At 44.8% G+C, this 13,235-nt stretch overlaps 1 protein-coding gene across 4 annotated transcripts; it reads left to right on the forward strand.

The window, feature by feature from the left end:
• Nucleotides 1–446: 446 nt before the first annotated feature.
• On the forward strand, nt 447–11,215 carry LOC121658152 (T-cell immunoglobulin and mucin domain-containing protein 4-like). 4 transcript variants are annotated; one of them, XM_042014686.1, is made up of 8 exons: nt 447–592; nt 3,650–3,994; nt 5,122–5,472; nt 6,110–6,190; nt 8,576–8,643; nt 9,245–9,326; nt 9,796–9,826; nt 10,457–11,215. In XM_042014686.1, exons 1-8 carry the CDS (start codon nt 544–546, stop codon nt 10,470–10,472), a joined length of 1,023 nt encoding a protein of 340 aa, XP_041870620.1. In that variant the 5' UTR covers nt 447–543; the 3' UTR covers nt 10,473–11,215. The 4 variants fall into 4 exon arrangements, with proteins under 4 accessions (XP_041870620.1, XP_041870621.1, XP_041870618.1 ...); XM_042014687.1 differs by having other exon boundaries at nt 10,514–11,215; XM_042014684.1 differs by having other exon boundaries at nt 448–592; nt 8,576–8,631; nt 10,585–11,215.
• The last annotated feature ends 2,020 nt before the right edge of the window (nt 11,216–13,235 follow it).

The raw sequence follows: 13,235 nt of genomic DNA on the forward strand, positions 1-13,235 counted from the left end.
AACGGAGAATTGGACAGCCTGTTCCAGGGCTTACTGCCCTCTGGCTAAATACTTCCCAATGTCCAGTGTAAACCTCCCCTGGTGAGCTTGGAATCATGCCCATGTGTCCCATTAGTGGACACCAGGGAGAAGAGATCAGCACTTCCCTGTCCACGTCCCCTCCTCAGGAAGCTGCAGAGAGCTGTGAGCTCCCCTCAGCCTCCTTTTCTCCAGTCCTGGAGGCCACAGCCCCTCATTCACTCCAGCCCTGCCACCTGCTCAGTTGGCCTCGTCTGGGCACATTCAAGTACCTGATTGTCCTTCTTAAATTGTGTGGCCCAGAACTGCACACAGTGCTCCAGCTGGGGCTGCACCAGTGCTGAACGCAGCAGGAGATCCCCTCTTTGGCCAGTGCCTGTCCGGAAGCGTAGGAAAGAAACGCTTGCAGTATATAAAATCTGGAAATGGAGAAATGAGACTTCAGTGGCACTCAGCACCTCTGGAAGGGAAAAGATCTGGTTTTCTCTCCTTCTACTCGCTGCCCCGGTGTCTCCGTCAGCCAGAATGTCCCGTTTTGTGCTGTTTCACTGGATTATAATACAGATCTTTATAGGTGAGTCTTCACCCACTTTTTGTGTGTTTGCTCAGAAAACTAACATTTTTTAAATTGAAAACCAGCAACGCTTGTTTTGTGAAAATGAAACAGTGAAGAAGATCATGATTGTATATAGAACTTCAAAAATTGTCTTAATTTACTGAGTTAATACTCCTTGAGGTTTGTGGTTTTTTTCACTTTTTAAAAATGTATGCAGTTTCCTCTGTGTTAGTTCCCTTGTTTTCTTCCTTTGCAGAGCTCCTGGATAATGAGAATGGCTTTTTGTTACCTGTTCTTTAACGCAGCTCAGTGCTGGGAGTGTGTTATCTTGAGGCTCAGTAGCCAGTTAAATGCCTCTTTTCTGTTTATCAGTCATATCCTCTGCAATCTCATCAGTAAAGAAGCCTCAGTAAGGAAAAAAATAAAAAGGATTGATGGGGCAAAGATCCCAAATACCTTCTGCAAAGTAGGAAAATTATTCCAGGAACAGATCAAGGGAAAAAAAAAATTTAAACATCTGTTTTGGCTGGAGGGTGAATGTTTTTATCCATCTAATGACCAGCCTGTGGGAGAGAAGACAACTACAAGAGCAACTATTGGAGTTACTGCTTAGTGCTGACTGCCCCCGAGGGTGGGTCCAAGGGAGACTACACAAATATGAGTATACCTGAATGATCTGGCTGATTACGAATACCCCTTTCTGTTGGGGATGGTATGTTAAATACCTGGGCTCCATTTCTCTCTCACTGAAGAAGGACTGGAAGTGGCAAACCTCACAGACTTCAGTGGGACCAACCAGGCAGAGCCTTGGGTCCAATCTGGATGCCTGGAAGGTCAGGGCCATGGAGAAGGGCAGGGTTCCCCTCACAGTAAGAGTAGGGTGTCACAATGCAACAGTCTCAGGAAGCCCTTAATTTAAAAGCCATGTTCATTCCCTTCTATTTACTATTTCGAAAATGTGTCTGTAGAAGATGCTGCACCTGGGAAGTAAGTTTTTTAATCCTTGCAGAGGTTCATGCTGTTGAATCCAGGCTGCTGCAGTATTGAAGCTCTCCTCACCAGCCTGCAGTGCAGGCAGATGTTGGCAACATTAGCGTCACAGAAATTAAAAGGGGATTTGAAATTGCAAAACCTGTAACTTTCTAGCAGGAGTACTAGAGGGAAACTGCACTGAAGACACTCTGATGCCTTGTGTCTTTCCTCTTCTTTTAAATTATTTACTTATTTATTTACTAAGTTCAGGGCTCTGCTTCTTTCAAAGACAAGAGCAGGCAAATTTTCATTTGTTAAAGGGTTGCTTAACAAGGCTGCTTTTGTGCTGTGCAGAACCAGGCTGAAGTAAGATCAGAAGATGAGTCCATTTCTCCTCAAGAAGCAGTGACGTGAATTCTAGCAACAATTTCTGTTGGTTTTGCACATATCTTTGTTGGGGTGACTTGAAAATATGTGTTAACCTGCTCATGACTAACTCCTTGCTCCCACAGAACTACTTTAAAGGTCACCTGCATGTCTTGTTCTGTCTTCATAGAGGCTCTTTTCTCTGTTTGTTTTGCTGTTTCAAGGCAAGCCCTTTCCAAGGGCTAAAGCCACCATCTCTCAAAGCCTTATCCTGTATTCAGGAATTCAGTTTCTGGCATATCTTGCCTTCCTTTCACTGCAGAAGCTCCTGCCGTTCAGGCAATATTGCCTGTTGTTTTGTCTGCCTCTATTCTTTTCAGCATTTGGAGCTGTGGAAACCTGAATGGGTTGGCTTCTCTTGCCAGTGGGATAAGCAATAATGAATCTGAAATGTCATCCCAATAACAAGTCATGAGGCAGCCTGCTGCAGACTAAAGCCTCACCTAGGGAATAGTCCATTAAAGGGAAAACAAAAGAGACATGGACACAGTTGGAAGAATCTGTTTGCTATCTGGGAGTCATGCCAAAAAGGAAAGGCATTCAAACAGCTGGCAAAATAGAAATGTTTGGCAGAGCAGGGCCAAAGCTGGGGATAATAGCAGCAGCAGCATGTCCTCTTTGAGGTAAGCAAGCTGGCCATGAGACATCAGATCTGCAGGGCGAGGACAGGTCTGGTTGCTCCCCAGGTCCCTCAGTTCCTGCTCCACAGTATGGAAATGATAACATGGGGACAAAAGATAGGTAGGAGGACTCACACAGACCAGGTGAATGTAAACCAGGAAAGATTTGTTCCTGTTTGGGAATTTTTCTTGTATAGTGCCTTTCATGAAGAACAAATCCTTTAAGGCAATCTGGGAAATCCATAGACAGTTAAGAGGGAATAATATGTAGCAAAGATTCAGACCAGATGCCAATGTGGGTGTTGGCTGTAAACACCAACTAAAGCTGGTCATTAAGAGTAAGAGGACAAGGAAAGTGTGTATATGCTCTTTTTAACATCAGTATAACACTAAAAACTAAAGCTTCTGTGTAGACAGAGTTCCTCAAGGTAAGTGGGATTAGCTGGCAGGGCTTGCTCAGTGCACTTTCTGAGAACAGCTTCCCATAGACAGATCCCACCGCTCTGCCAGCTTAATTAGGCCCTAATTTCACACATGAATAGGTATTTTGGACCCTGCTTTTGAGACTGTCAATGAAAGGCAACTGTGACAGCATTTCCTTTTCAAAGGAGGTGATGGTGGACCGAGAAAACCAGATGGCTTTCACAACAGGTTTCTGAACAACTTTCAAACAGCATCCTAGGAGAGGAGATGGGATGGTGGCAGAGTTCTCAAATTCCTTTTGCAGAGGCCCAGTCTGTGCTCGAGCTGCCAGTGACACACCCCAGCTTTGCTCACCACGTCTGATGTATTTTATGAGCCTCCCTCCAGCAGCTGGCCAGGACCAGAGCAAGGAGCCCTGCAGCAGCAAGCAAAGCCTGAGAGCTCCTGGCTGTTGCCTGTAGTGCCTCAGGCCACGAGCTGCCACAGGCTCCTGGAGAAGTCTTGTGGGATCAGCAGCTGTGGCCTGCCTGCAGGCTGGAGTGTTTCTTCACACATTGTTCATCATTGTGTCGTGTAGGTAAGAGTCACCATCAGAGACTGACAGTGCTCACCTCTCCTTGTTCTCCCCTGACAGCACACACGGTGTCTGAAAACGTGGTTAAAGGAATAATAGGACAAGCTGTGACATTGCCTTGCTCCTACCAGGTGACGCGGCGTGAGGACATCACCGACATGTGCTGGGGTAGAGGCCCCTGCCCGAGCTCAAAGTGCAGGAACAAAATTTTGCACACCACTGGCACTAAGGTGACATTCAAAGTATCTCAGAGGTACAACCTCCACGGCTCTCTTTACGTTGGAGATGTGTCCCTCACGATCGGGACGGCGCAGGCGGAGGATGCGGGAATATACTGCTGCCGCGTGGAGATCCCCGGCTTGTTCAACGACATCAAGCGGAACATACGGCTGGAGGTGGCCAGAGGTGGGTCTGGGACCTTGGGGACACAGCCAGCAGGGAGAAAGCACTCCCTGGGTAGTGAGAATTGGGGCCTATGTGTGCTTTGTTTGTTTGTTTTGGCCAAAAGTGGTTTTTTTTTTCCCAAATGACATATTTTTCAAGGGAGATCTGCAACCGGTTGCCAATTTGAGTCACATTCAATGTGCAGTTTAGATTTTAAAAAAACCCTAAATTTTACCCCTTTTTTGCCTTTCAAATGAATATTTCACTTCTCATTGTGTAGCTATGCTTGACTTTTTAAAAGAGGATGGAATTAAAAAGGGATTTGTAATTTGAAGAGCCCTCGGAATGAAATTCAGTTTTTCATTTGGGGTTCACCCCAGCACTGAAGAGACTTTTGTGTCATTCATGTCATAAGGAGACCCACTAGGATGACCCACCCTTAAGGGTGCTTCCTTCCCCTTAAGGGTGGGTCCTCAACACCCACATATTTGGAAATTTTGCCTCAGAGTCTTGAAGGGCTTCTTCCCCTTCCTATTATTTTTCTGAGCTGCAGGATCAAGCAAGATCTTGCACAGATAAAAAAGGAGATGATACCCACCCTCCACAAAGCAGAAAGACAATGTTTTTACTGGCTTTACAGAGTGCAGTTGGTGTACACAGCACATTTGTTTGTCTGTTCTAAGCAATACAACAGGAGAGAGGGTGAAAAACACTGCAATTGCTTGGTTGCCCCTGAGGTTGAGGGCAAAAGTCCCAGTTGCAAAGATTAACAAGGAGCTTGTAGCTGAAAAACCGAGCTGTTTTATTTATTGTATTTCTAAGAGCCCATTGAAAAGCAAAATAATGAAGTTTGCAAGCTTTAGGGTTCTACCATGCAAAGTTCTGGCACTTCCATTTCTACAAAGGGTCAAGGAGGGGGTGTTTGAGACCAGTAAAAGAAAAGCAAATCTATAAATCTGTGAATTTCTCTGAGTGGTTGTGCTTTCAGCTAATTAAAATAGCTTTCTGAATAGTGGCTCTCCCACCTTCATTCTCAGTATTTTAGCAGCCAGATAATTTTTATTCATTTCTGCGTTGGCTTCTCTCTGAGTTGGTTGTGAATGCTCTGACCTGGCTTTTCCCTTGGCTGGGTTTTTTTTTCCATACAGCCCCTCCAGTGACCACAACCACCACCATGGGCCAAGCTCCGGTTTCTGCCGAACATTTTACAGAAACAACTTTTGCTCCTCAAACAACCTCTGATCTCCAGCCAACACCAGAGACTGCAGTCCTGCTGACAACCAGCACCTCTGCACCAGCAACCACAGCCACTGAGTCTCCAGCAGTAACTACATGGGAGACCTCTGCTCCCCCAACAATTGCTGTGACAGAAGATTTTATTTTTCCAGTAACAACGGTGGAAACCAGTGCTCCCCCAGATTTTCCAACTACTTCCCAAGCAGCTGATGTGATGACTGAAGATGACATGTTGTGCTTCACGCTCCCTGGAAGTACAGAGGGTAACCAGCACCGATCCTTTCCTTCTTCTGTGTAGCAGAGGTGGTCTGTGATAGCCTGACTGACATCACAGAGGCTCTCCAAATACTTTTATTTGCATCTGGGAAGTCTTCTCCCCAATGCCTATAGGTGTGTTTCAGGGGATATAAGCAGACACAGGTCAGATGTTGTAGGTGGTGCAAAATTGGGGTGAACAGCTAAGGCAGCAGAGGGTCAGGCTTCCTTCAGAGGAGCTTTAACATGGAGGAATAATGTGACAGAAACCTCGTGAAGTATAACAGAAATAAATGGGAAGTCCAGCACCTCAGCTGGAGTAAGAGAGAGTCACTTAACTGTGCACCCATTTTTTTCTTGATTTGGGAAAGCATTGAAATGGTTTGGTGAAAAGGTTAGGTTAGAGTATGTTCTGCTTGAGAAATAGTGAGAATTCAACATGTGTTTAAAATTGAGTATTTACATTCTCATCTCATATGAAAGCTGCTGGTGTTATTAGTGATCAGAGTGACCTGTTACCAAACCATTTGTAGGCTGCTATTTTATCCACATTACTGACTTCATTTCCATAGATTGATGTCTGCACAAATTTGAATGCCATGTGGAGACGCTCCTCATTAGTGATCACTTTCTACTTTGTTTCAGTGACTACTGAATTCCCAGTTACATTTCCAACTGCAGAGGAAACTACCACCTCTGTCATGATGGAAGAGGATTCAGTCATGGGTGAGTAGGATAATGCTGTAAGGGCAGAAATTGGCTTGTTCAGAGAAATTAAAAAGTTGGTGTAAACAAAACTATTGAGTATTCTTAAGAGTGTTCCAAACATGTACTGATAGTTATTCGTTGCATCTGGCAGTAAGAAGTGTCAGAAATGGTTAGAAATCAGGATGTAAGAACAGCTGAGAAAAACATGGTTTATACCTCCAAAGGAAGTTGATTTTGAATCATTCATGACTGTCAGGTATCTCGGGTCTGAGAGAAGTTAAAAATCAAACCTTTCAATATTGCTGAATTCTCAGATATCTGATTTGTCATCACTGTGAGTTCATTGAGATTTCCATTTTTAATCCTTCCCTAGTGTTGCGCCCTCAACAAAGAACTTAGTGCTCAAATTCAAGGATGACGTATTGTATTTGGCCTCTTAGTTTCAATAAGTGCCAAGAATCTCTTAATTTTTAAACCCACAGTATTTAGATTTTTACAGGTCTTCTTTTGCTAGACCTAAAGACTTACAACAGAAAGAGTGTTCCTTAATGCCCCTGGAGAGGGCTCACAGAAGAGGTTAAACTGGTCTCTTGAGGATTTGTGAGGTTTTTTCACTCCTACCTCACTTGTCACCCTTCTGATAGAGGACTAGATAATGCCTGTATTTTGTCATAGGAAATATGAAGTTTTACAAAGGGTCTTGCCTCTGGGATTCTTGGGGCAACTTGAGTTGTGACAGTGAGCTGGAAAGAGGCACCACAAAAGCAGATGTACCCTGTTGATGTGAGTCACTCCCACCCGTGCAAAACCTTGTGTCAAACTACCACAAGATGTGAAAATGCTGCAGCACAATTGGCTGCTCCCTGGTGAGAGCCATAAGCCAAGTCCAGTTCTTGACTCAGTCTCCTTTCACTCTGTGAAATAATGCACTAAATGGACCCGGCTCAGGTTTACTGTAAGGTAAGGGAAAGCTGATTTGTCGCTGAACATTATCCTGATGTTAGAACAGCAGGAGAGAAACCCAGGGCTGAGAGCCCTCCATCTCCAAGCACAATTTTTGGCAGATGGGTTGGGTTACCTGGGGTGGATGGCTCCTGCTGCCCAGGCTCTGATTTAATTTCTCTTCTCTCTTCACTTGTTTTCCCCCAGCTACAACCCTGCCAGCATCAGCCACATTTCAGACTCCAAAAAGACCTTTGCTCTTTCAAGTATCAAAATGAGCAGCAATAGTTGGTGCCATCAGCCAGGCTGCACATGTTGCCATGAAATTTAACTTTGACTTGTGGGACCTGCATTGTCACTGTTACATCTGCATTTCTCGTGGAAGTACAGATCTACGAGAGAGTGGAGTGTCATAGAACAGGCATATGACAAAATGCAGTGTTCACACATCCCTGGGATTTTTGGCACTTCTTAGGGTTTTCTTACCTGTATTTGTTTAGCTGTAGTGCTTATTAGTCATAACCTCTTTTCTACCCCTGTGCAAATTTCTACTTACACTGAGCTACCATGGCCTGTCCATGTCTTTGATACAAAGTACAAGCACGTGGGATGTGGAGACTCATCAACACAGCTCTCACAGGGGACTGGAACTGAGATATTTGGGGCAGATTAGGTTAATAACGGGATAACATACTCTGAAAAGTTAAAAAAAAAGAAGAAAAATAGCAATTTTTTCTAATGGGATTATATATTGGAGAGATTATTTATACAAGTATGTAGTGACAGGGCAATGAGGAATGGCTTCAAACTGACAGAAGGTAGATTTAAATTGGATATTAGGGAAGAAATCTTCTCTATGAGAGTGGCACAGGGTGCCCAGAGAAGCTGTGGCTGCCCCATCCCTGGAAGGGTCCAAGGCCAGGTTGGATGGCACTTGGAGCAACCCGGGATAGTGAAGGTGTCCCTGGGGTTGGAACTGGATGATCTTTAAGGTCCTTTCCAACTGAAACCATTGTATGATTCTATGATTTGTGACCACCTGATGACCCCCATCGCTCTGTGACATTCTGGGTGCCTCATGCACACACAGTTTCCTTTGTCTGGCCACAATCAAACTGAGGCGGTTTCTCACTTACACCTTGTTTACTACCTCTGCTGTCTATGCCACCTTGTCACGTTACACAAGTGACAACTCCTTCACAGCAGACAAGTTTCTATCATCTCATTTCACAGGCTGCCCCTGGGAAGCCTCCTCTTTCTTGATGAAGGCTGACACTTCCCACAGCTTCCTCAGTACCATTTGTGGTGAAAACTGATTGTTCTCTTTGGGTTGTAAGGTGCTTTTGCCCTTCTCATACCCTGAGAGTTCATTCCTCCTTGACTGAAGCAGCGACAGCCTCTGCAGCCCTCACTCCTTCAGGTGACTGTGCCAGTAATAATTTCAATCTCTTTCATTTTCAGAGGTTTCAGCAAATTCAGATGGCAATGTTGAGAAACATGAAGATAGAGGACATAAGGTAAAACTTCCTGTGAGTTTCAAGAGTGTTTGAGTAGAAATCAGGACAGCAGGACCTTCTAGTGATTTTCAGTGTATTCATACTAAAGGGACAGCTTTTGCAAACACTGGCTTGAACTTTTGTTTAAAAGCTCAGGAACCACCTGCTCCTCTTTTCAGTGGATAGAGCCAAAGCCTGAGCATTCCATCTGGCTTGGACACTTCAGAAAAAAACTCATCCCCTGGCATCCCTGTGAGAGAGGGGAGGTAGCATCCTTGAGGTGTGACCAGACAAAAGGCAAGTTAGGAGGGTGTTATTCTTCCCTAAGAGAAGGATGAGGGTGACTGAGCTCCTACTTCTGCTTTGAACACCTTATTGAGAAGTTCATGTTAAGTGGGATGAATCTGGTTTCAATATTTCAGAATAAAGTTTATTAAACACGGAACAGGTAATTCATGTTGTTTATCATGATCAACTTGGTGTGTCTTTTCAGCACTTTGTACAGGCAAGCTCAGAACAGCATTGCAGACTGCAGCCCAGTGCTCTGAGCCACCAGTACAGCCCCTCCTGTGCAAACAGCTCTGAAGCAAACCTGCTCCTAAAGCCCTTTCATTTTCTCTCTTCTCCCTTCCAGTTTCCCAGCAGTGCCATTCTCATTGCCTGTGTCATAGCAGGGTCCATCCTTTTGGTATTGATGATCTCGTTGGTTGTGAAACGTAAGTATAATAATAGAATAAGCTAAATTATTCTAATGCTGGCCTGATGCACGTGTCCTCCTGTGTCCCTGCTTATTCTGGGAACTCTGCCGCAGCCCTGGTGCCAGTGCTCTGTTCATTTTATGGGAGTAGCTGTCCTTACTCCAGGACTGTGGCACCATGAGGGCGCCAGGGAGGATGAGGAGGTGGGGAGCAGGAGGAAGCTTGTGCAAAGAACCTGTTCACTCACTTGTTGCAGGTCTGGCTCATCCTGTTGGCTCTCTCTTTATACTTAAGTGGCCCCATAGTTTTCTGGCATTGCTCCCAAAACACACAGGTGTAACTGAAATCAGGATGGGATCCTTTCTTTCCTGCTTAGCCCACAGAAATTTCACAGCTTGCTACCATTGCTTCTGAGCTCATTTGACAGATACATTAGAATTATAGATTTTGTTTTGCCATTGTAACATTAATATTATTTTGCTTCCAGGTAAACATGCAAAGAAGTTTATAATAAAAAGGTAATCCATTTTGTAATTTCCTATTAAAAGTTCCAGTGTAATTTTTCTTAGAGACAGGAAGGTATTGGCCACTGATTGTAATGGGTGCAGTACTGGCTTGTGGTGCTGATTACCAAAGTTGTAATAGGAGGAAGTTTCAGGTAACTTCACTCCAGAAATTCAATTGTGGTTCCTGGGTGCTGCTTCTGTGCAGGAATGAACAGGAATCCAGGGCACTGGAGAAATTAGGCAACTGTCACTGCAGTGTAGTGACTCCAGCTTAAGGAAGAGCCTCATTTGCTTTAATTTTTGATTGAGTACCAGCACGTGATACCTTGTGTACGTGTAACTGATAAGTTACTGGCTTATCTTGAAAAAACATATTTTCTGTGCACAAACCACAGGGGAGTCCAGTGAAGTATCACCCCTTTTCCAAAGACCAATAATTTTTCAGTGGTAGCTGGTCCCTCACTGCTTACCCCACCTGGGAGACAGGGATTGGGGGCCAAGGAGAGTCTCTTCTCTGAATCCCGTGGTGGTTACCCTAGAGCTGCCATTACAAGGTCTGAGCAACCCTTTCCTATCCATGAGAAGAATGCAAGCCAGGTAAATACCTCCCTGGTGTAAAAAGTAGGTGTTACTTCATTGCAGTCACTGGACTCTGTAGCCTCACGCTTCCATTTCCATGGGAACTTGCTGATGTTACAGATAAGAAAGGATGCTCTGAAGCAGCCAGGTCCTTCTGCCCCATCCATAGTGACCTGTGCTTCTCACTGCAGTGCTGGACCACCAGAAGAGGCTGAAAAAGTTTTCAGTGGTGCTGAAGGAGAAAACAACGTTTTTTCCCTGTGAAGAGCTCCTACATCATCTGCAGATGCCATGGGAAATAAAAAGGGCCTGTTCCATGCTGTATTGAGAGATACTTGTGAGCCCTCAAAATATCAGTGGGTGTAAAACAAAGGCCAAAGCTTCAACTATGAAAATTTAAAATCTTTGTGCAAATTTTCCCTTATCACCCTTAAAACTCATTGCATAAAGAAGCTTATTTGAGAAGGGGCTTTATGCATTATTCATGGCTGCTTCTGGCATCTGCCTTCTTACTAACAACATGTTGCACAATTTTTTCTCCATTTTTACTAATGCTCTTTCTTGAATACAACTTGTACTGTGAGGAACAGAAGAGATCACGTGGAAGGCTGCCTATCTTCAGATTGCCATAAAGAAAGAAAAGGAATCATAAAATACAGTTTTTAATGCTTTTATGTAATCAACAGAAAAATTAAGCTACAAGAGTTCTGTGAGTTTAAATCAAAAATGCAGATTACTTAAGGGGTACCACTACTTCCTGTGGTTCAGCATGTTTGAATAACCCTTGGAGAATATGTTAATAAACTTTGTAATTTGTCTCTGGCAATTGTATTTTTTATGCCACATCCTAAGGCATTTGAACAGGAGTTAGTTATTCCCCAGGTGTGGAAATGATTGGTGTGCTGTCTCAGCTCTCCAAAGAAGTACTGCAGCATTTCCAGAAGTGGGAAAATGCCCAGAACACCAACCTGGAGGGAAATTTCTCTTCTCTGCCCCCACAAAGCCTGGTGCCACTCATTTCTAAATCTGTTAAGGAAGAGGGATTGCCCATGGAGGCTGGGGGATCATCTATGGGATACACTGTGGAGCTTTTGTGTAATTCCCTGGGGTCCTCACCCATTCTGCTGCAGTGACTTTGGGAAAAGGTCCCAATCCATGACAAGGTTTGTTCTCTCTGCTGCCTGGAGTTCACCAATTCCAACTCTGGGCAACAACAGCTTGAAGTAAGAGCACATTGTGGCAACAGCATCGGATCAGAAGCCAACACGGTCTGGCAGCTCTGGACTTCCCCTCTGGTCATGCTCGGGACTGTGGTGAGACTTTTGAACTCTCCAGCATCCTCTCACAGGCTGTGAATTGGGGCAGGCAGGCGAGGTTCCTCTTTGAGGTCCCTCTCAGTCTTGCCTGGGTTCAGAGCCCTGCCCTGCACCTTGCTCTGGTGCTGTTGTGGGAGGCAGAGGAGAGTCCCCAGACCATGGATGTGGCCTGTGGGCTCCCAGGCTGGGTTTGCTCAGCTGAGCCCTGTGTCTGTCCCACACTCGTGACTGTGGCTGTCACCACCCCAACACAGGGCACTTGGTGAGCCCAGGGGCCTGGCATCTGTCACTTCTAGGCATGAATCCCACATAAATCTGGAAGGAATAAAAGGAAACAAAAACAAAATATCCCAAATAGTTTTGATGTACTCCTTTGAAAAACCCAAACTTTTCTTTTTGCCTTTTTTCCCCCACCCAATTAAACCTGCTAATTAAGTCAACAATATCTCCATTGCAGCTTCCAATTGGCAGAGTTGGGCCAATCCTTTTGCTCTTACTAATTAGCTCTTCACTAATGACTTCTTTACAGCAGAGCTGCCTCTCACTTGGGAAGGTTCTAGCACATTTGCTGTGGTGCTGGCCGGACTTAAAAGCCCTGCTTTTGGGGAGCTGCACAAGGGGAGAAGAGATGGGAGCCAGCAAAGTGAGTTTGATCTGATCAGGTATGTGGAAATGCAGCCCTGAGAAGCTGTAGGGAAGCTCTGAGTGTAGCTTATGCCACTGAGCATCCTTATTTATCTTTTTATCCACCCCAATTACTGAGGCAGAGGCTTGGGTTTAGAATGGCAATTGGAAGCAAGGAATTGGGGAGGGTTACGTTTAAATGAAAGTTCACTGATGTTATTTCTGAGGGCTCGGGCTGTCAGTACGTTCAGGGAAAGGTTAAAGGGAGCCTTTTAAAATGTAGCTGGAGGAAACAGAAATGCCGCTTTCCAAAAGCAACAGAAGCCCCAGAATGTAGTCCCTGGGTCGGGTGGAGAAAAACTGGATGAAAGCAGAAAGTTTTTAGAAAGAAAGGCTGTTGGAAAGGATGTCATTGGCATCTGGAAATGCTGGCCTTTATTTTTAAGACCTTCACCTTGGAAGGCAAAAAAAATGTGCGTGAGTAAAGAGAAAGTGCTGTAGCCAAGAACACCCTCTGGTAACACATTAAAGCAATACACAGGGCAAAGCAGCAAAGCCATTTGCTTTAAAACCACCCTGCATTTCCCCAAAACTCCAGTCTCTCCATCCTGGCCTCCCACCACCTCTCAAACTGCCAAGCACCACAACCTGAAATCACCCAGGTCTGAGGCCTCTCCCCAGAACTTGGAGCTGCTGGAGTTATCTCAACATTTATGGACTTGCACAGGGAGTCTGTGGCAGAGCAAAGCAGGTTCTAATTTGTTCAGAGTCCATGTCAAGCCTAAATGTTGTTATATCTGGGAAGTCTGGCTCAGCTCTGTGGAGTAAGGCAGTTAATTAATGAAAGATTTAGCTTTTGGTCCAAGTAATTTTTACTGGCCCCCAGTACTTTGTGGACAATT

Source organism: Corvus kubaryi, unplaced genomic scaffold (genome assembly GCF_017639235.1).
Source record: "Corvus kubaryi isolate FWS band 111438036 unplaced genomic scaffold, C.kubaryi_AGA036_p1.0 split2-37374, whole genome shotgun sequence".
Classification (NCBI taxonomy): Eukaryota; Metazoa; Chordata; class Aves; order Passeriformes; family Corvidae; genus Corvus; species Corvus kubaryi.

Coding starts and splice junctions, on each gene's coding strand:
- LOC121658152 (XM_042014684.1), top strand. CDS start 544: ATGTCCCGTTTTGTGCTGTTTCACTGGATTATAATACAGATCTTTATA. Junction 5,473..6,109: donor GCTCCCTGGAAGTACAGAGG/GTAACCAGCACC, acceptor ACTTTGTTTCAG/TGACTACTGAATTCCCAGTT. Junction 6,191..8,575: donor GGAAGAGGATTCAGTCATGG/GTGAGTAGGATA, acceptor TTTCATTTTCAG/AGGTTTCAGCAAATTCAGAT.